This window comes from Bufo gargarizans, chromosome 2, assembly GCF_014858855.1.
Source record: "Bufo gargarizans isolate SCDJY-AF-19 chromosome 2, ASM1485885v1, whole genome shotgun sequence".
In the NCBI taxonomy this organism is placed as follows: domain Eukaryota; kingdom Metazoa; phylum Chordata; class Amphibia; order Anura; family Bufonidae; genus Bufo; species Bufo gargarizans.
The window spans coordinates 169005140-169029031 of record NC_058081.1 but is presented as its reverse complement, the minus strand read 5'-3'; the positions used below and the strand labels follow the sequence as shown (position 1 = coordinate 169029031).

The 23892-nt window shown below is 43.8% G+C and overlaps 1 protein-coding gene across 2 annotated transcripts in view; it reads left to right on the top strand.

Annotated features, from left to right (window-relative positions):
• The window catches only part of NEDD4 (NEDD4 E3 ubiquitin protein ligase), a 184572-nt gene that overhangs the window by 33323 nt on the left and 127357 nt on the right, over positions 1–23892 (top strand). For both annotated transcript variants that reach the window (XM_044279683.1, XM_044279682.1), the window contains exons 3-5: positions 12107–12185; positions 18618–18656; positions 22876–22929. Coding sequence is in view for 1 of the 2 variants with exons in the window: in XM_044279682.1 (XP_044135617.1) it covers positions 12107–12185; positions 18618–18656; positions 22876–22929 (172 nt within the window). In the remaining variant the exon portion in view is untranslated. The remainder of the gene's footprint in view (positions 1–12106; positions 12186–18617; positions 18657–22875; positions 22930–23892) is intronic.

Sequence of the window (23892 nt, the reverse complement as noted above, 5' to 3'; positions counted from 1 at the left end):
CATTAACTGGCTACTTAGACATCTTTTAAGAAATAGAAAACAAAACAAGTTGCATTAAAGAACAGTTTTTTTTATTTATTTTTCTTAATGAGCAGGAACTTTTACAAAATATGAATACTTTACCAACCATAAATAACAGACTGCAAAACAATTCCACATATTTCTTAATGTATAAATAACCAATATATTACTCTACAATATATTCTTGAAAATAAAGATAATACTAACAATACAGTAAATTATCTCTGAAAATATAAATGCTGATTCTAGTTCAGCTCACCAAACTCTTGCACATTAGACTACACGGCACAAGCTTAGTATCTTTTGTTTTAACACTAATGCCTAAATGTGTATTTCTTGTCACTTCTTGCACATTGCAAGAGTTTTTTTATTTTGTTTTACAAAGCTGTAAAAAGAGTGACAGTCCATGTCAAAATTGATTTTCACCTGGAGTTCAGATTTTATTAGCTCTATGCTGAAGACTCTTTCAACTGCTGCATTTGAGCATGGAATGCTGATGACAAAAGCAACCACTTTCAAGAGGTTTGGCAGTTTTTCATGTCCAGCTTTCATGAATATTGTTGACCATATAACATCGGTATTGAGATCATCATCTGCTTCAGAACCGGTGGAATTTGTTTGAAGTTGTGGACAAACACAAGTATATTCTTCATAAAGGTTATCCATTGAAAGAGAGTCTTCTAAATTCAGACTTTTAACTGCTACCACCAGGTTATAAAACGTAAGGTTCTCCTTTAAATTTAAACACTGAATTTTCGACAAATAGTTTTTGTCTGAAAAATCAAACCACTGTTCTAAATAATGAACAGCTTTTTCATAAAATGCTAAGAATTCGGATTCAATTTTCATTGCTTGCAGACGAGGTAGTTTCTTCAAAGCTTTCCCAACAAGGTATCCAAAAAAATGGTCTGTCTGTCTTTGGATTAGTTTGCCTCTCGCTGACTTCATGATCTCATAGACATCAACTGCAATCAGATCATTTTTCTCCAGTTTTAATATGGCTGTCTGAAAAACAGGCAAGCAGTTGTGTAAAAACTGAAGATATACAGTGGGGGAAATAATTATTTGACCCCTCACTGATTTTGTAAGTTTGTCCAATGACAAAGAAATGAAAAGTCTCAGAACAGTATCATTTCAATGGTAGGTTTATTGTAACAGTGGCAGATAGCACATCAAAAGGAAAATCGAAAAAATAACTTTAAATAAAAGATAGCAACTGATTTGCATTTCATTGAGTGAAATAAGTATTTGAACCCCTACCAACCATTAAGAGTTCTGGCTCCCACAGAGTGGTTAGACACTTCTACTCAATTAGTCACCCTCATTAAGGACACCTGTCTTAACTAGTCACCTGTATAAAAGACACCTGTCCACAGAATCAATCAATCAATCAAGCAGACTCCAAACTCTCCAACATGGGAAAGACCAAAGAGCTGTCCAAGGATGTCAGAGACAAAATTGTAGACCTGCACAAGGCTGGAATGGGCTACAAAACCATTAGCAAGAAGCTGGGAGAGAAGGTGACAACTGTTGGTGCGATTGTTCGAAAATGGAAGGAGCACAAAATGACCATCAATCGACCTCGCTCTGGGGCTCCACGCAAGATCTCACCTCGTGGGGTGTCAATGGTTCTGAGAAAGGTGAAAAAGCATCCTAGAACTACACGGGAGGAGTTAGTTAATGACCTCAAATTAGCAGGGACCACAGTCACCAAGAAAACCATTGGAAACACATTACACCGCAATGGATTAAAATCCTGCAGGGCTCGCAAGGTCCCCCTGCTCAGGAAGGCACATGTGCAGGCCCGTCTGAAGTTTGCCAATGAACACCTGAATGATTCAGAGAGTGACTGGGAGAAGGTGCTGTGGTCTGATGAGACCAAAATAGAGCTCTTTGGCATTAACTCAACTCGCTGTGTTTGGAGGAAGAAAAATGCTGCCTATGACCCCCAAAACACCGTCCCCACCGTCAAGCATGGGGGTGGAAACATTTTGCTTTGGGGGTGTTTTTCTGCTAAGGGCACAGGACAACTTATTCGTATAAACGGGAAAATGGACGGAGCCATGTATCGTGAAATCCTGAGCGACAACCTCCTTCCCTCTGCCAGGAAACTGAAAATGGGTCGTGGATGGGTGTTCCAGCACGACAATGACCCAAAACATACAGCAAAGGCAACAAAGGAGTGGCTCAAGAAGAAGCACATTAAGGTCATGGAGTGGCCTAGTCAGTCTCCGGACCTTAATCCAATCGAAAACCTATGGAGGGAGCTCAAGCTCAGAGTTGCACAGAGACAGCCTCGAAACCTTAGGGATTTAGAGATGATCTGCAAAGAGGAGTGGACCAACATTCCTCCTAAAATGTGCGCAAACTTGGTCATCAATTACAAGAAACGTTTGACCTCTGTGCTTGCAAACAAGGGTTTTTCCACCAAGTATTAAGTCTTTTTTTGTTAGAGGGTTCAAATACTTATTTCACTCAATGAAATGCAAATCAGTTGCTATCTTTTATTTAGTTATTTTTTCGATTTTCCTTTTGATGTGCTATCTGCCACTGTTACAATAAACCTACCATTGAAATGATACTGTTCTGAGACTTTTCATTTCTTTGTCATTGGACAAACTTACAAAATCAGTGAGGGGTCAAATAATTATTTCCTCCACTGTAACTCAGGAACTGATGGCGGGTCCAGTTCTGTGGTCTCACCGTCTTCATCCACAATAAATTGCCATATCACCTTAGGTGTTTGTCCTTACCAATGCTTTGAAAGTAAGCTTTTACAGCTGGCCAATTTTTTAAAACTCTCTCGATTGCTGGATAAAGAGACAACCATCTTGTTGGTACATGTCGAAGAAGTTCTGACCATTCGAGGTCAACAAAGTCAAACATTTCTTTCAGTGTGGCAACTCTCTTGGCTGATATTGAGAAGAAATTATATAACTTCAAAATTAGACTTTCCACGTCACAGTTTAAGACATCTGAAGCCTTTTTAGCTGTATTATGAAGTATATGAGCTGGACAGCCAGCTGGCAATATCAGACCATTGATAGCATGAAGCTTCTGGTACACACCATTATGCTTACCAAAGTTCACACTCGCATAGTCAGCAGAATATGCAGAAATCATATCTACAGATAGGCCATTTGACCTTATCACATGTAAAATTTGCTCTGAAATTGCAGCAGCACTTTCATCACCTTCATAAAAATCCAACAAACTTGTTACCGCACCATTGGAGGGCTTAAAGTAACGCAGAACTAAGGAGAAAAGTTTGGTGTTTCCATGGTTAGATGCATCTGATCCAACACTAAAATAAGCATAGCTGTTTTTCAAGTCATTAACTATCATTTCTACACTGTAAGGAGCCAGCACATTTTTTACAATGGCTTCAGCTTTAGTACGACCACATGACATCTTCGTGGCTTTTGCAGAATCCTTAAAGAGAACAGGGAGAAGTTTCATGGTGCAGTCCAAAGATCTATACGAGTGACTGTGGCGCACGGAATGGTAAACCATTGATATTTCAGCCGCTATTATTTCCTCTTGCAGTGCCATATCCTTAGAGGGAATCATAAATTTGAAAAGCATGTCACTTTGTTTTTCAGCCCGATCAGCATTTTTGTGACTTTCACTAGACAAGTGAATTTTGATGTCACCTTCACCACCATGACCAATTCCAAACTCTCGCCTACACAGAGTACAATGTGCTCTATGATTGTTACCCGTCACTGCAGTTATGCAAGTGTAAGTTGTTTTCCATGAGTCTCGGAATCGGCACGTTCGCTTTATCTTTTTTGATTTTGCTGCTTCTGAAGAAGTCGAAGGCCCCTGTTCATCACTGCTGCCACCCATATTGGAATGGTTTAGCACCAGTTGTGTGATTCACGTAGCAGTTGGTTCTGAACTTCTGATCAGAAGACAAAGACAACAGAAGAGATACTTTAGGAACTTCCGGCTCTCTAACATCATGCCTCCTAACAGTCCAGATTTTAGGTTCCTGTATCGCCATCCCGAACTTGTTCCCTGGTGTCCTGCTTTTGGAACCAAGGAACTGTCCAGGCCCAGTAGCCACCAGTACAGTATTGACAACAACAAAAAAAACACTTATGCTTACCTCCTTGGCAGCGATGTGATGCAGGCTGTGTCCCGCGCTGTACAGCTGTGTCCCGCGCCGGCCTAGTGCCTGCAGCCTATCAGAGGACGGGGAAGGGACACACCTCTACCTCCCCTGCCCTGCTGCACAGTGCACAAGTGCACAGCCCTCTGTATTGCTGTCCTGAGAACGGCGATACAGATGACTGGAGATGAGCGCTTCTGCAGCACGCCTAGACCTGCAGGGTATTGCGATAGTAAGGTCACGGTTATGGGCAATCGAGGGTTACTCACTGTTTGAAGGAGAACCCTGGGCAGGCATGCGGCAGTGAAAGAGAGGTAGACACAAGTTCCTCTGGGGCACACTCTGCAAATAGGGACCACACCCAAATAGGCCTGCTGAGCATATAACAGGGGAACCAACATATGTAATAACACATAGAAAAATACATTAAATGCATAGTTAAATACAATATCACTGTCCCTTGTGAGCAGAAGTAACACACATGACCCAATTAACCCTTGTGTAGTGCCCACCCCTACCTAGTGGGACACTACACTTCCACAATGGAAGCGCTCATCTCCGGCCCCTTGCCTCTATGGAAGCGCTGGCCCTGACTGTCACAACAGCAGCGGTCGGCGGCTCAGGTCATTCTGGGACACTGTCTGCATTGTCCCGGAATGAGGGTGACCGGGACCCAGGACAGACTCTCCAAATGCAGGACTGTCCCGGACGATCCGGGACACGTGGTCACGCATTCCGTTTTTTGCAGAATGGAACAGCTGGCCCCTGATAGAACAGTACTATACTTGTCCGTTATGCAGACAATAATAGGACATGTTTTATCTTTGAACAGAACAGAAAAACAGAAGGCATATGGAGTACCTTCCGTTTTCAGTGAATGGCAGCGTGGTAAAGTTCTGATCACATGTGCGGTCCGCTCTGCTGGTCACAGGTTATACTAGGTGTGAACATAGCCTTATCCAGGAAAGGGGGATATTTTTTTCGCAAGTTTTTACTAGTTTGGGGAAAAGTTTGGTTTTCCCTTTCACTGCAGCCCAGTAATACAGAGCAGACAATATACTATAAAGTGTCTCCTGCTAGTAGTATATAATACAATCACTTCCATAAACCTCCACTCCACTTGTAATTGTAATCTATGGCTCATCCCTATACCCCTAATATCTATCACAACATGAATGGATAGTAGAGTGAAACGTGACCGGCATACATAAGAAGTTAAGAACGTATGTCATCATCATCCCGCCAGCCAGTTACCTCAGCACAGCTCACTGCTCACATCACTGCGCCGCCTACCCGCAGCTTCATCTCCTCTCAGACTCAGAGTCCTGACGTCATCAGCCGGCGACCTAGGCTAGTGGCGCCGTGAAGTGACGTCACGCTGGGAAGCGGATCACCTCACCGCCCGAAGGTTTCTGTCCGGGTAGGTGATGATTGGACTGTAATGTGTGGTGGTCCTGGAGCCTCAGAGCAATTAGCAGAGGTCGGCGGCTGTGGCTCAGGTCATTCCGGGACACTAAATTGTCCCGGAATGAGGGTGACCGGGACCCGGGACAGACTCTCCAAATGCGGGACTGTCCCGGGCAATCCGGGACACGTGGTCACCCTAGGTAGTAGTTGGCATCTGATGGAAAGTTGGGGTGGACAGGGGTCTTTAATGAGCTCAGACAGGTGCTACTAAGTTAGATTAATGAGTGGAGTAGAGGTGGACTTTTTAAAGGCACAGTAACAGGTCTTTGAGAGCCAGAATTCCTGCTGTTTCTCAGGTGTTCAAATACTTATGTTCAGCAGTGCAAGACAAATACATTCTTTAAAAATCATAAAATGTGATTTCCTTTGTTTTTTATTATTATTTTTATTCTGTCTCAAGAGTGGGAATGCACCTACAATGTGAATTTCAGACCCCTCCATGATTTCTAAGTGGAAGAACTTGCAAAATCGCAGGGTGTTCAAATACTTATGTTCCTCACTGTATTTCTCTAAGGCTAGTTTCACACTAGTGTTCAAAGATCCAGCAGGCTGTTCCAGCGGAAACAACCTGCTGGTGCTATCTGGCTCCGGCATGGCTGGACTTTGCCTGTATGCCCGCCGTCTCCTTGCAGCATTACTTGTCCGGCCAGTTCTCAGCATATCTGCTGGGTTGCAACTGGATTTTTCCGGTCCGCATTATAGTTAATGTGGCCAGTGAGCCTTCAGGCAGCTTCAGTCAATGCCTGATCCAAAGAGCGCCATCCAGCTGTTCAGGCACATGCAGCAATCACCTCCACACTATGAGGACGAGGGATTGCTATCATTTATGTGCCTGCATGCACTCGTTCATTGGGTGATTGGCTGCACCTTTAGACAGGCAGATTGTCGAGAACCAGTGTTCGCAAAGACGCTCGTTCCTGATAATCTGCGAAATATCTGCACATGTCACTCCACTTTAGTAGTAGATTTTCTGTGAAAAAGTTATAACAAACTCCTATTGTTTTTTTTTTTTTTTTTTTTTTATGTCCATGTATTTATACCCACAGTGTTTATACTCGCATGTTCATTTATCACTTATATCTTCATGGATTTTACATAAAGGCAAACCCCTTTCCCCTGTTCGGTTTTTACAATGTTTTCTAAACAGACTGTAACCCTGTACGTTAACTGCCCAGTCATAATCATCCAGCCATGTCTCAGTCATTCCCCATTATGTCCTCCTCACGCATCACTAATTCCAGTTCACCAATTAGTTCACTCTAGTATACATGTAGTTAAAAGTTTTTGGTTATTTTATTTTTATTTTAGACTTTTCCTTATCTGTTCTCACCCTCCCTCAATTTCATCTCCAGTTCCATTTCTTAGCCCCAGGTCCCCCTGCATCTTCTTGCCCTCCTTCCAGTCCTTAGTTTAAGCACTCCTCCAACCCTCTAGCCATCTTCTCCCCCAGTCCACCTGTACGCAGGGGCGGACTGGGCAGGGGGGCCGGCCCTGAATCAGACTGTCAGTCACTAAGGGCACTGCCCCCGCCGTCGCTGTTACTGATACTACTTACCTACTGCTGCGGAGGGAGAAGGGGAGGTGTGCTGCCGGCAGCCTACCAGAGAGGCCTCCGGACCGGCGCAGGCGGCGCGATGACGTCATCGCGTCCGCCTGACTAAGCCGCTGCGCTGCTGTAAAGACATCAGCAGAACTGGAGGCGGGACGGGGGTGATTCAGTGAAGGTGCGGTAAGTATAAGTCTGACTGAGACTATTTTATTATTTTTTTTGTTGTCATTTCTGTCACTGATAGGGCCCCTATCTGGCTACTGTACTGGCACATTATAGGGGGGGTTCCTATCTGGCTACTGGCACATTATAGGGGGGGGTTCCTATCTGGCTACTGGCACATTATAGGGGGGGGTTCCTATCTGGCTACTGGCACATTATAGGGGGGGGTTCCTATCTGGCTACTGGCACATTATAGGGGGGGTTCCTATCTGGCTACTGGCACATTATAGGGGGGTTCCTATCTGGCTACTGGCACATTATAGGGGGGGTTCCTATCTGGCTACTGGCACATTATAGGGGGGGTTCCTATCTGGCTACTGGCACATTATAGGGGGGGGTTCCTATCTGGCTACTGGCACATTATAGGGAGGTTCCTATCTGGCCACTGGCACATTATAGGGGGGGGTTCCTATCTGGCTACTGGCACATTATAGGGGGCACTATGGGGATATTAGCTCAATTGGGGACATTACAAGGGGGTATTTTTTGCACTATTATAAGGAGAATTATTTCTACTGGGGGGGGGGGGGGCATTACGGTGGGCTTTATTACTCCCCCATGGTATGAGCCCCCTAGTAGCAGCGTCAGCCTCTCCCTGCTCTGCTATCCCTCTGCCCCTTCTCCAAATCCTTATTATGAAATTTTTCTCATTAGGATAAAACACATCAGCTCCGCCGAGCTCCCGGCCAAAGTGTGGAGGTGTCCGAGATTCCCAAGGGCCAAGCCAAGTAACTGTAAGTTTTCATATGAAATATGTTTGTTATACACATATAGCATATACCGTGCCACACAATGTACAGTTTCTTCTGCAAAAGTCATCAAGTGTAATGGGGGGGGACACAGAGCAGCGCCCAGCGGGGTGGAGAGAATACACGGATGCAACACTGTATCACCCAGAAAATGACACTTTCGGCATTATACCAAAAATTCAATTTTCGGGCTGATGTGTTTCGGCGGCCGATATATTGGAGCATACATAGTTTATTTTGTTTTCCTGTTTTCCTGTGTTGTAATTTACATGGCTGACGAAAGTGGCAAGGGGGGGGGGGGGTTCAAGAGGAGGCAGGGGAAATGGGAAAGCAGGAGGGGGGCTCAGTGGGCCTCTGGGTGTTACTTGCCCCCTGGGCCAAAAGTTGCCAGTCAGCCCCTTCCGGTACGTTCCCCATTGAGGTGCAGCCCATCGTGACAATAGAGCCTGTAGCTGACGGCAAAGTCATACAGTTCTTCACCCCTCTTTCCTACACCAGTTCTTGAGTCACCTAATCTCCCGCTGCCACATGTATGGCTCATGGTACAAGCAGTACATTTGATGTCCTTGCCCTGAGGTTGCGACCTAAATCCCTGAGATACATTTGAAGGACTTTCCACCTACCTCTAACTTTGTCACTGGTGCCAACGTTCCCCTCCCATCAACAGCCCCTCCCAGTAATCTATCAACCTGAGACGTGATATGTTGAACTCCAGCACTAGGAAGACAAGACACCATTTGGTAATCCTGGTCTTTGTGACAGCCTACTACCTGCACCTATCTGGCCTGCCCTGCCCTCTTAGGGAAATGTCAGTTCCTTAAAGGAGGGGACTGTCCATGCTAGCCCTGAACTGGCATCCCCTTCATCTGTTAACATGGCAGACTTGTTAGTGTGCGTCAGATCAGGGCTAGCCTCCCTGACACTCTCCCCTCTACCGTGGCTTCTAACTGTTAGCCAGCTAGCTACCTCACTTTCCAGCACCTCCATACTATCGTCCTCTTCCACATTTACCAGTGAGTGTCTGCTCAGTGTAAACTCCATCCCGTATTATCAAGGCATCTTAATCCTATAGTTCGATCGTATGGAATCCGGTCTTCCAAACGTGGTTTGTGCACACATTATGCACAGCAGTATGCACCCTCAAATGGCTGTTCAAGTGCATACATTGCACAAAATGTGCACTGGACCGTATTGTAAGTCTACATTCACCCGACTAGCCGTCACATGTTAGTTTTTAGAACTAATTGAAGTCAGTAGGACTATTCACATGGCTGTTGAATAACTACTGTCAGGACATATCTTATTTTGGGCCATTTTCACGGCCAGACAGACCTAATTGAAATCAGTGGGACCATTTCTAACGGCCATTTAGACATGAGTGCACCTGTCTTTAAAAACACGTACGCTTGGCCTTTTAGGAGTTAAATTAAAGATCATAACGATTATACTCATCCACTTGCTTGTGCAGGGACACTTGCTATTCACTAGATGCAGTAGAACCTGATGTTCCCGGTGTCATGATGTCATCACGCTGGGAGCGCAGACGTGTTCCTGCTGCATGCAGTGGAGTGACTGTCCCTGTGCGTGCAATTGGATGAGGTATTTTTTATTTTTTATTTTTTTTATTTTTTACACAAGCAGAATTTGGAGTCAAAGTGGGGAAGTACTAAAGCTGCTAAATACTGTGGGCCACTAAGGGGGTATTCGTAATACTGGGGGCTACCAAGGGGGAATAAAAAAAAACATAAAAGGGAGCATTAATAATACTTTGGGCCACAAAATGGGGCTTAGATTATTCTAGGGAGCACTAATAGGGCATTAAAGGGTTTCTCTAGGCTTTTAGTATTGATGGCCTATTTTCAGGATAAGTCATCAATATCAGATCGGCAAAGGTCTGACATCTGGCACCCCTGCCAATCTGCTGTATGAGGAGATGGCGCGCGCGGTGTGCACTTGCATTCTCCCGTTTTTTCCTGCTGCTATGTGTATGGCAAAGCAGCAGCAGATCAGGAAGAGTGAGAAGGGCACAGTCTCCTCATACAGCCAATCGGCAGGGGTGCCGAGTGTCAGACCCCTGCCTATCTGAAATTGATGACCTATCCTGAGAATAGGTCATCAATATAAAAAGCCCGGAGAACCTCTTTAATAATACTGGGGAGCAATAATGAGAACATTGATAATACTGGGGGGCACTATTGGGGGAGTTAATCATACTGGGGGCACTTTGTGGGGGATTTCATGTCCAAGGGGCACTATATGGGACATTATGTATACAAAGGGTGGAATAAAAAATGAAAAAAAGCCAATTAAATTCATTACTTTTTTTTTTTTTTTTTTTTTTTTTAATGGTCATTAAAAACTGCCAGAAAATTGCTGGCAAATGGTGATGAAAAACTGTCTGTGTAGGTTTTAATGCCCATTTTTTTCCCCCCATTGTGTGAATGTAGCCTTAATTATAGAGCAGATAATTACTAACTGATTACACAAATAAAAAATGGTAAATTATTCAAATGCAATTAAACAGATAAACAAATGAATAAATGCAGTTGATTTCCTTCTGAAGTCCCAGAATCTCAAGTCACACACCTCAGGCTAAATACATGAAAACACGCTTGTCTGCTCCCACATTCACTCGACTGTTTGCTTGTAAAGCTGCTTTTTTCCAATTAGCTGCAACACACTCTGCAGACTATTCCTCTGGATTCAAAGGCTTGTAAAAAAAAAAGTTAAACATCTGCTTTTGAAAACTAAACTTCAATGCAACCAATTAGGTAGGTGCGCTGGAGGCTTGTAGATGACGATTTACATTTTTTGCATGATGCAAAACAAGGTGGCAATGGAGGCTGGAGTGGAGGTCTACCCTCTTCTTCGAGGTGTCCCACATATTTCTCAGATGGAATGATAGCCGGGGATGGGTCTGGGCACCACATGGGCAATGCAATGAAGAGACCTTCAGAAGGGAACATCACACAAATGCTACTCCTGGGATTATGGTGTGGGGTGGCATAATGTACAGAAGCCAGACCCCTCTTCATTTCAGGTGCACTAACAGCTTGTTGTTACGTTGATTTTTGTCTTGGAACCAGTGGTACAGCCGCTTCTCCAAAGTGTCACAGGAGCCGTTTTTTTTTCACAGGAAAGTGCCAGGCTTCATGTTGCTCATGCTACTGTGAGCAGCCTGCTTGCCCTAAAAGTGGAACCATAGCCTGCAGCGTCTATGAACGTATCTTCCATCAAGCACGTCTAAGACATCATTGGTTGGCAATTGCAAAGGGAGCTGCCAGCGGTGGATCTTGATGATGATGATTTGCCTTCCCAAGTGGTTTTATGATTTTTATTTCATTTTTTTTATACTGATGACCTATTCTTTGGATAGGCAGTCAGTATCTGATCAGTCCTCAGATCAGCTGTTTTAGAAGACCACAGCACTCTTGTGAGCGCCACTGCCTTCTCATGGCTTACCCTAGGCCAGTGACATCCCATTCATCGGTCACGAGGCCTAGGCGCTGCTCAGTCCCATTCAAGTGAATAATTCTTAGCTGCGATACCAAGTACGGCGCTGTGCTTGGTAAGCTGTGAAGAGGCAACTCTGCTGTCTCTTTGAACAGTTGATTGGTGGGTTCCCAGGTGTCGGACCCCCTCCAATCAGACACTGATGATGTATGCTGAGGATGGGTCATCAGTATGAAAAAAAAGTCAGAAAACCCCTTTAATAACCTCATTGATAGGTGGGCTGCATGTAGCCAATGCATATGCAGTAAGTGCATGCAGTTCTGCGTCTGGTGCACATTCTCAGTGCTGCATAAATGGAGATGTTTTGAACATTTTGTTTCAATTTTTTTTGCCATTTGCAAGACTTTTCCTTTTAGTATTGCAATTTTACTGTTGAGTGTATATACGTATCCAGTCTTAACCATATGATATCCCATTATTTCTGCCAGTGTGTATACTGTCTATAACAATACTTTTATCACTTTGTTTCAGTGATCCTTATGTGAAACTAACTATTTATGATCCAACAAATGGAATATTGACAAGTATCCAAACAAAAACTGTTAAAAAGGTAAGTTATTTAATATTTTAAATTGTTTCTAATTTGGTACTTAAAGGACATCTATCAGCAGATTTGTCCCTATGAAACTGGCTGACCTGTTGCATGTGCGCCTGGCAACTGAGGGTTCATATATGTGCCCGCATTGCTGCTAAAGATTGTTGATTATTATGCAAATGAGCCTCTAGAAGCAAAGGGGGAGTTGCTGTTACTCCTCTGAAACTGCTGTGCACTCTCCACTTTGATTGACTGGGCCAGGTTTGATGATGTTTTCACTGCCTGACCCTGTCCATCGAAGTGCGGGAGTTGCAGAGATTCTAGGACAGTGATGCCCCCATTGCTCCTAGAGCCTCCCAGGGAGCCTCCCAGGGACAGGAAACAACATAGAGAACAAAGTTTAAAAGCCTCCTCCCCTTTACCTTCTCCAGTTGTTTCCTGTCCTTTGGGATGAGGTAGAGAACTAGCGGAAGTAGTTAAGAAGACAATATGGAGATCCGGACGCCGTACAGAGCATTTTGGCGTTCCGGATTAGACACTCACTATGTCGCTCCCCATGGAGAAGCTGTCCGATACCCCTAAGGCCATCAGCCCGGTAAGCCTCCTCTTGGGAGAGAATTATATTTCTATCTTCACATTTGTGCCACTGTTTTGGTTCACTGGTGGAGGTTTCCCACTCATTTCCTACTCCTTAGCTAGGAGTTGTTTTCTGTGCTTTCAGAGCAGAGATTCCGGACGGAGTGGGGAAACTGCGCAGAAAAAGAAATGTGCTATCTGCAAAAAGCAGTTGGCAGGTCACAGTAAGAGACCTATATGCTAGAAATGTACAGACAAGTTTATGTCTGAAGAGGCCTCTTCTTTGGTGGATAATCTGAGAACCATCATTAGAGCAGAAGTCAGCTCGGCCGTTGAGGCAAAAAAAGCCTCCCTACCCCAGAAACCCTCCACCTCCAGATCTAATATATAAACCCCAGATGGATTGGGACCTGGAGGTAGCCTCTTCCTCTGAGGATGAAGCAGGCAGACCCCTGTGTTCAATAGATGAAACAGACTCTCTTCTAAAGAGATCCACTTTAAACATTGAGGAGTCAAGAGGGATCCAGTCCGTTCAAGATCAGATATTCAAGGGTCTAGGAGATAGGAAGAAAATACGTTTTTTTTAATGTTATGGACCGGAAAAACTATTTCTGAAGAGTGGAAGGATCCTAATAAAAGGGCTGGTACACCTAAAGTATTTAAAAGGAAATATCCCTTTAACAAGGAGGATTCAGCCCACTGGGATTAGACTCCCAAGGTAGATGTGCCAATAGCCAGAATTTCCAAAAAAAAAAGCATCCCTGCCATTTGAAGACATGGGGCTCTTAAAAGACACTATAGATAAAAAATGTGAATCTGTTCTAAAAAGATCCTGGGAATCTAATACCGCTATCTTAAGACCAAGCATTGCAGCTACTTGCACAGCTAGGTCCTTATCCTTGTGGTTTTCGCAGCTGGAGGAACATTTGGTCTCAGGCACCCCTAGAGAAGACATTTTATCTTCTCTGCCAATTTTGAAACAAGCTTCAAATTTTGTAGCTGACTATTTCAAATACGGCAAGGAGGTCTGTTTGGCTAAGATCCAGGACAGGGGATACTGCTTCCAAAAATAGACTTTGTGGTATTCCCTGTGAAGGATACAGACTTTTTGGTTCAGTTTTAGATGACATTCTGGAAAAAGCTACCGATGGGAAGAAAGGGTTCCCGACTGAGACCAAGTTCATCCAGCAGCGGCAGTCATTTCAAAACCAAAAAAGGGGGAGCGAAGAACAGAGAAAAAAGGTTGGCTCAGGTTCATGGCAGCCATCAAAAGGTAGAGGATTCCTCTTTAACCATGACAAATCTTCTAAGCAGTCAAGTTTATGATGCCAGAGATCCTGTGGGGGAGGAGACTAAAAAAGTTCAGCATGGCATGGGAAGCAATCTCAAACTCCCCTTGGATTCTGGATATAATCAATCAGGGATACAAGCTAGAATATTTCTCTCCCCCCTCCAGAGAGGTTCGTAAAAAAAAAAGAAACTAAGAGTAGATCACCATCTCTTATAATCTCAGATTCTCCTCTTGTTACAGAAAGAAACGGTTATTCCAGTCCCAGAAGACCAGATAGGCACAGGCTTCTAATCCCCAATATTCCTAGTAAAAAAAAACCTGAATGCCTCCTTCAGAGCTATTATCAACCTAAAATATCTCAACAGGTTCATCCAATACAAAAAATTCAAGATGGAGACTGTGAAATTAACAATCAATTTGTTAACACGGGATTGCTACATGGTAACGCTCGACGTGGCAGACGCCTATTACCATGTACCAATTTATCAAAAACATCAGAAATATCTACGATTCACAGTATTCTTGGAAGATCACCTTCTACATCTACAGTTTCAAGTTCTACCTTTCGGCCTAGCATCAGCTCCCAGGGTATTTACAAAAATGGTAGCGGAGATATCAAGTTCTTTTCATCAGAAGGAGATAATTTTTATCCCATACCTAGACTATTTCCTCATTTCAGCATCCTCCGATACTTCTGCAAGATCATCTGAGGACTGTTCTAAATGTCCTCCCAGTCTCTGGGCTGGAAGATGAATTTGGAAAAATCGTATCTAATACCCACCAGAGTAAAGGTATTTTTGGGGATACAGATGGATTCCTATCAAATGATCTCCTTTCTTCCAGAATCAAAGAATAAACTCATTTCAAAGAGCTCAGCTTTTCAGCAGCTCAAAAAGGTTTCCTTCAGGAGGATCCTGAAAATTCTGGCTTATGACTAACAATTCCGGCAGTCAAGTGGGCTCAGTTCCACGGAAGACCCTTGCAGAATTTTCTCCTGAAACATTAGAACAGAATTTCACTGTCACTGGACAGGTCTGTGACCATCTCCCCGAAAGTCAAAAGCTCCCTATATTGGTGGCTGAACAAGTCGAACCTGAACCAGGGAGTTCCTTGGCGGACCACAAATCAGGTGGTCATAACAACGGACGCAAGCAGGTCAGGTTGGGGGCCCACTGCAAAGAGCAACTAGTACAGGGAACATGGGACCCAGACATTCTCCCATTATCCTCAAACACAAAGGAGCTACTGGCAGTATTTTTGCCTATACGGGCCTTTTTACCAGTTATTCACCTTCAGAATGTCAAGATCCTCTCAGACAACAGCACTACTGTTGTAGATCTAAACAAGCAGGGGGGCACGAGAAGCAGGACTCTATGCCAGATTGCATCCCAGATTTTTCTCTGGGCCGAGACGCACATAGTCAATCTCCTCAGTCCATCTAAGAGGAGAAGAGAACATTCTAGCAGACTTCCTGAGCTGGAGGAGGTAATTCCCAGGAGAGTGGAGCCTCAAGAGATCATCTTTTTTTAAAAATTGCAGCAAATGGGGACATCCGAAGGTGGATCTTTTCGCTTCTCGTTTGTCTCAGAAAAACAAACAAACAGATCTCTTTTTTTATTCCCTCTCATTCAAGGACAACCCAACGAGAGTGGATGCCTTTTCAGGCCATTGGCCGCCATATCTTCTATATGCCTTCCCACCAATCCAGTTGATCCCCAAAGTCCTGACAAAGATGGTAGAAGAATGTTCACGTAATCCTGATTGCCCCATTTTGGCCAAAAAGGGCATGGTTTCCCCTACTTCTGAGTCTTTCCAGAAAGAGGTACTGGATTCTTCCTCAGATCCCAGACCTTCTGCTGCAAATACCGGCCTGGCACCCAACAATCATCCAGTTAAAGCTCACTGCCTGAAATTTGAACGGTCCATTCTGTAATCAAAAAGGGTGAGCAGATTCAGTCATCAATACTCTTCTTTCCAGCAGAAAACCGGTCAAATCCAACATCTATCTTAGGACTTGGAAGACCTTTCTCCAATTTTCCAAGGACTCCTGGAATCCTACTTTATCACCTGATACTAAGTTAATTTTAAACTTTTTGCAAAAAGGTCTTGACAAAGGACTCCGAGTTAGAACCATTAAGGTCCAGATAGCTGCTCTTAGTGCCTTTATGGAGGTCAGGTTGGCCAGGTTTGATTTGGTCAACAGGTTCCTTATGGGGGCAAGTAGACTGCATCCTGTTCATAGATCTACGATCCCTCCCTGGGATCTTAACCTGGTCCTTTCTGTCTTAATGCATCATCTATTTGAGCCCCTTGACGAAATCTCTCTGACTCTAAAAACAGCCTTTCTTATAGCCATCAGCTCGGCTAGGAGAATCAGAGAAATTTAAGCCTTGTCCTGTATGCCTCCATATCTTAATATTTTGGAAGACAGAATAGTGCTAAGACACGAGCCTTCTTTCTTACCAAAAGTGTTCTCGAAATTTCACTGTCAACAGGAAATCTCGTTGCCTACATTCTGCGCCCAAGCAAAATCATCTAAGGAAGCGAAGTTTCATCATTTGGATGTGCGTAGATGTGTGCTGTCTTATCTAGATTCTACGAAAGAACTAAGGAAAACAGACCGTTTTCTGGTTCAGTACGCAGGACAAAATAAGGGACAGGCAGCCTCTAAAGCTACCATCGCTCGCTGGATTAAAATGACAGCAAAGCATGGCATATAAAGAAAATGGGCTCTCTCCACCAAGTGAATTAAAAGCCCATTCCACAAGAGCAGTGTCGGCCTCTTAGGGCAGAAAATGCCTCAGCTTCTTTGTCTCAAATCTGCCAGGCAGCAACCTGGTCTAGTCCATCAACTTTTTTTAATCCCTATAGGCTAGATGTACAGTCTAACAGGGACTTGTTCCTCGGACGAAATGTTCTGTCTGGAGTAGTCCCTCCTTAGCCTGATTTCTTTGTTAATCCTCCTGCTTAGTGCATTTGGGGAGGTGTACGGAAAAGATTAAGATTACTCTTACCGGTAATTGGATTTTCCATATAGCCTCCACAACGGCACAGTTTTTTTTTTTTTTTTTTTTTTTTTTTTTTTTTTTTTTTTTTCCCCCCCCCCCCCCCACCTTGATACTTTTCGATTATGTTATGTGCTAATGAATAAAAAAAAAATGTTTCTCTCCCAAAATAAGTCTTGTTTTCTTCAGCATCATCCTGAGTTCTTATGTATTTACTGGAGAAGGGGAGGAGGCTTTTAAACTTTGTTCTCTATGTTGTGTCCTGTCCCTGGGAGGTGGGGTACCCTCCTGCTTAGTGCCATTGTGGAGGCTATACGGAAAATCCAATTACCGGTATGAGTAATCTTCATCATTCTAAGTAATGCGGGTACATATGAACAGGAGACCAACATAGATGCTTTCAGCTGCCAGGTGCACAAGTAACAGGTCAGCCAGTTTCATAGGTACAAATCTGCTGACGGATGCCCCTTTAAAACATTAATACTAGTTATTAAAAAAGAAAGAGGAACAGAGAAATAGCGGCACTCACCATATATATTTTTTCCCACTTGCAGCTTTATTCCAGGTTAAAATAACAGCAGATGCGGGTCACTGCACAAAAGCGTAAGGCAAAAGCAGTTTCGCGCTAAAGCGCTGTTTAGCACGAAATGGCTGTTGTCTTGTGCTTCTGTGCAGTGACACGCATCTGCTGTGATTTTAACCTGGAATAAAGCTGCAAGAGGGAAAAAAATATATATGGTGAGTGCTGCAATTTCTCTGTTCCTCTTTCAAAAAAACATAAAAATAGCAATTAAAAATGTTTTACTCCAAACTTGTGGGTTATTTATGTACCTTCCCCACAGTATAATGGAAAGTGCCTTTGCATACGCAGCTATCTACTGTATTTTCTTCATTTTAGGGCTTGAGATCTCAGTACCTTGAGTGGGTAACAGTACTAATGAGGGGAAAGAAAAATGATTTTAAGAGGGTTGTTCAGGAGTAGGAAAGCATTGTTGCTTTATTTGAAAAACAACACCACACATCTACAGGTTTTGTGGGATTCTGCAGCTCAGCCATATTGACTACAATGGGGCTGAGGAGCAGTGCCTTATACAGTCCATGGACAGGTGCTGTACTCTAATCATGGACAGTACTGTTAATACTCGCCTAGCCTCTGTGCCCGATGGCGCCTCTTTTCTTGTTTTACATTGAAGTGGAGTGGCTAGGCAGACCATTGTGAGTGACATCACCATCTTTACCCTGCTGGATATTGCTGACCTTACATCCAGTTACAACAGTCAAATCTTACTAGAGAAATTGAAGAGTCATACTCTGACATTATATTTCTAGCGTGGAAAATTGTCCTTTTATACACTTGCACATTCCATCCAAAGAGATACATGCTTCTCTCACAAGATCATCATATGATAGCATATCCAACATATCTGCTCGACTGTACAGTCGCTTTCAGTGAAAAATTAGAATGTCTCAGAGTTTTGAACTAGGTGTGGTTCTCGTAAATAAAAAGCTTGATTTAAAGTCCATTTTTCAACACAGCGTTTTTATGATTGATATCTTATTCCTTATTTGTTTTAGAGCCTTAATCCAAAATGGAATGAGGAAATATTGCTCAGAGTAAGTATTCAGTTGTGTTGAACATATGAAAAGCATGTCGTCTTTGCCTTCTACTTTTGCTGTGGCACTTTGCTATCTTAACCAAATGTCAGAAGGTATAAAAACCTGTGCTACCTCTAGCATAAAGTGCAGGGGTGCACAACCTTTTTGGGTCTGAGGGTCACATTACTCTACTCTATATCAATGGGCCGCAAAAAAAATAAAAAAGTTCTAGCACTCCTTTGCATCAGCTAATTACACAAGCCGACGCAAAGTGAATGGGAAGGAATGATCACTACCACAGTCATTCCTCCTTCATTTAGTCTTACTGATTATTGCTAGCCTATCCCTGGTAACACAGGGAGATATGCTGCCGATAATTGTACATATTTCATCCTGGCAAAATATGCAAATCAGCCAACAAACGAGTGATTCCTTGTTTATCAGCTGAGCAGCGGCACGAATATACTGGCCAGATATAAGGAATGAGCATTCCTGTTCCCACTAATTGGCCTAATATCTGGCAGTGTAATAGGGGCTTAACTACCTGTTTCGCCCGAGCTGAGCTCTGGCAGTGGTAAAAGTACTTAAAGGGGTTGTGTTATCATGGACAATGGGGGCATATTGCTAGGATATGCCCCCATTGTCTATATCGAGAACGGAACCCCGCAAGTGAAGGAGGGCGCACTGCGCATGCGCAGCCGCCCTTCATTCATTATCTATGGGGCCGGCGAAATAGCAGATCGCTGGCTCGGCTTTTTCTGTCGGCCCCATAGAAATTAATAGGAGTGTGGGCCGCTCATGCGCGGTACGCTCCCATTCACTTCTATGGGGAGCCGGCTTGGTAGTGGCTGGACCGGAGTCCTCCCGCCACCAGCTTGCAGGGCTCCGTTCTCAATATAGGTGCGATATGCCCCGATTGTCTATGATGAGACAACCCCTTTAACCACCTCCGGACCGCCTAACGCAGATTCGCGTTCCGGAGGTGGCAGCTCTGCGCAGAGTCACGCATATATGCGTCATCTCGCGAGAGCCGTGATTTCCTGTGTACGCACGCTCACAGGCGCGCGCGTTCACAGGAACGGAAGGTAAGCGAGTGGATCTCCAGCCTGCCAGCGGCGATCGTTCGCTGGCAGGCTGGAGATGTGATTTTTTTTTTTTTTTAACCCCTAACAGGTATATTAGACGCTGTTTTGATAACAGCGTCTAATATACCTGCTACCTGGTCCTCTGGTGGTCCCTTTTGTTTGGATCGACCACCAGAGGACACAGGGTAGCTGTGTAAAGTACCGCAAAACGCCACTACACTACACTACACCCCCCCCCCCCTCTGTCACTTATTAAACCCTTATGAACCCCTGATCACCCATGATCACCCCATATAGACTCCCTGATCACCCCCCTGTCATTGATCACCCCCCCTGTAAGGCTCCATTCAGACGTCCGTATGATTTTTACGGATCCATGGATCGGATCCGCAAAACATGTACGGACGTCTGAATGGAGCCTTACAGGGAGGTGATCACCCATATAGATTCCCTGATCGCCCCACTGTCAATGATCACCCCCTGTAAGGCTCCATTCAGATGTCCGTATGATTTTTACGGATACATGGATCGGATCCGCAAAACACATACGGACGTCTGAATGGAGCCTTACAGGGGGGTGATCAATGACAGGGAGGTGATCACCCATATAGATTCCCTGATCACCCCCCTGTAAGGCTCAATTCAGACGTCCTTATGATTTTTACGGATACATGGATCGGATCCGCAAAACACATACGGACGTCTGAATAGAGCCTTACAGGGGTTGATCAATGACAGGGAGGTGATCACCCCATATAGACTCCCTGATCACCCCCCTGTCATTGATCACCCCCCTGTAAGGCTCCATTCAGACGTCCGTATGATTTTTACGGATACATGGATCGGAACACATACGGACGTCTGAATGGAGCCTTACAGGGGGGTGATCAATGACAAGGGGGTGATCACCCATATAGACTCCCTGATCACCCCCCTGTCATTGATCACCCCCCTGTAAGGCTCCATTCAGACGTCCGTATGCGTTTTGCGGATCCGATCCATGGATCCGTAAAAATCATACAGACATCTGAATGGAGCCTTACAGGGGGGTGATCAATGACAGTGGGGTGATCACTCCCCTGTCATTGATCACCCCCTGTAAGGCTCCATTCAGACTTTTTTTTTTTTTTTGGCCAAAGTTAGCGGAAATTTTTTATTTTTTTTTCTCTTACTAAGTCTCATATTTCACTAACTTGTGTCAAAAAATTAAATCTCACATGAACTCACCATACCCCTCACGGAATCCAAATGCGTAAAATTTTTTAGACATTTACCGTATATTCCAGACTTCTTCTCACGCTTTCGGGCCCCTAAAATGCCAGGGCAGTATAAATACCCCACATGTGACCCCATTTCGGAAAGAAGACACCCCAAGGTATTCCGTGAGGGGCATATTGAGTCCATGAAAGATTTAAATTTTTGTCCCAAGTTAGCGGAAAGGGAGACTTTGTGAGAAAAAACAAAATAAATCAATTTCTGCTAACTTGTGCCAAAAAATAAAAAATTCTAGGAACTCGCCATGCCCCTCACGGAATACCTTGGGGTGTCTTCTTTCCAAAATGGGGTCACATGTGGGGTATTTATACTGCCCTGGCATTTTAGGGGCCCGAAAGCGTAAGAAGTCTGGGATCCAAATGTCTAAAAATGCCCTCCTAAAAGGAATTTGGGCCGCTTTGCGCATCTAGGCTGCAAAAAAGTGTCACACATGTGGTATCGCCGTACTCAGGAGAAGTTCGGGAATGTGTTTTGGGGTGTCATTTTACATATACCCATGCTGGGTAAGATAAATATCTTGGTCAAATGCCAACTTTGTATAAAAAAATGGGAAAAGTTGTCTTTTGCCAAGATATTTCTCTCACCGAGCATGGGTATATGTAAAATGACACCCCAAAATACATTCCCCAACTTCTCCTGAGTACGGCGATACCACATGTGTGACACTTTTTTGCCGCCTAGGTGGGCAAAGGGGCACACATTCCAAAGAGCACCTTTAGGATTTCACAGGTCATTTTTTACACATTTTGATTTCAAACTACTTTGCACACATTAGGGCCCCTAGAATGCCAGGGCAGTATAACTATCCCACAAGTGACCCCATTTTGGAAAGAAGACACCCCAAGGTATTCCATGAGGGCATGGCGAGTTCCTAGAATTATTTTTTTTTTGTCACAAGTTAGCGGAAAATGATGATTTTTTTTCTTTTGATTATTATTTTTTTTTTCTAACAAAGTCTCATATTCCACTAACTTGTGACAAAAAATAAAAAATTCTAGGAACTCGCCATGCCCCTCACGGAATACCTTGGGGTGTCTTCTTTCCAAAATGGGGTCACTTGTGGGGTAGTTATACTGCCCTGGCAATTTAGGGGCCCTAATGTGTGCGAAGTAGTTTGAAATCAAAATCTGTAAAAAATGGCCGGTGAAATCCTAAAGGTGCTAAAACTAAAAAGTTAGGACTGCTAGAAAACAAAGGGTCAACATATTATTGGTCCTTAAGACTTAAATTATGTCACTAAGGGGTTAAAAATGCAATAATGTCCTCTGGGTTGTGCGCCAACAAGCTTTACTGCAGACAGACATTAAAAATATACAATAAAAAAGTGACATTTTTGGGAGGAATTTTCCAATTTCAATGGGACTGTTAGGAGGTTAAAGGGATTTCCTGGTAATAATGACTTTTTTTTTTTTTTTTTTACCAAGTTCCTGCAGCATATCTCCTGAAACCAAAGAGCTACACTAACCTGCTTCGTCCCCCCTCCCCTCCCCTGTCCTCTGCACTGCTCCTGCTGCTTCCATCTTCTTGTCCCCCCGCTGTTTACGCCTGGCAGTGCATGGACATGGTCACATACACCTCTTCAGCCAATAACCGGCTTCAGCGGTGATGTGGCCACAAGCAGCATGTCACAGATGAAGCCAGTCATTGACTGGAGTGGTGTATGTGACCATGGCCATGTACTGCAAGGTGTACACAGCGCAGGAACCAGAAGATTCTAGACTATCTGTAGGATTTTCTGCACTAGGTTAGCATTCTTGTGGTAGCTTTTTATGTTTTGAAGTTTTTGAAGGCTACAGGTTCATATTCTAGTGTCTCATCTTTCTCAGGAACTGTATACATTATATATTGATATATTTCTCTTGTAACTTCTTTTCCAGGTGTCTCCAAAGAAGCACAGAATTCTCTTTGAAGTGTTTGATGAAAACCGCTTGGTATGCTTCTTTACTATACTGGCATTTATTTTTAATGAAAGCTAAAACAGGTTGTCCAATGAAGACTTGTACCTGGGAGCTATTAGGGCATATACAGCGGTGCTTCAGAAATTTCTACATTTCTGCACAAATTTAACCTAAGTTATATCAGATTTTCACACAAAAGTAGATCAAGATAATGAAATCATACAAATGAGTCCAAAATGTTAGACTTAAAAAAAAAATATTGATATTTTCACAAAAACAGTATTCGCTGAGAACAAATGGGAGTGATTGAACACTCCCCATGGCACTGTCAAATATACATAAACAGTACAATCTAATGTAAAGATCCAGGGGAATAATGCATACAATAATGAGAAGGTAAGAATTAGAGGTTAAAATGACCAAGACCTATGTGAAAGTAGTGGATTCGTCACATGCCTGGGGATGGGAAAAGGGGATAAGAATGTGGATGGGGAAATAGGATGGGGCAAACAAACAAAATCCTTATGACACATGATGAATCCATCTCCGAAAGGGATCAGTGACCATACACCATAATGATAGCTTTACTAGTAAGGTTGGGGAAATGCTGCAACCAAGTCATCATGCCATGCTTTTGTTTGGAATAGTCAAATGGTGATCAAATAATGGGAGATTAGGCCTCTAGAAATATGCTATCTATAATTCATGAGATATACTGCAAGATGTTCTTTATTTTGAGGATTAAAGGGGTTGTCCAGGCTTTTACTATTGGACTATGCTATCCTTCGGATCAGCTGTATAAGGAGACGGCACATGCACTCTCTTTCTGCTGCTATGCCTATGACAAAGGCCATAGACAGCAGCAGCGGACAGGAAGGGAGAAGGGAGACGGCGCATGCGCACTGCGAGTACCATCTCCTCATACAGCTGATTGGCGGGGGTGCCGGGTATTGGACCTCCGCCAGTCTAATATTGATGACCTATCCTGAGGATAGA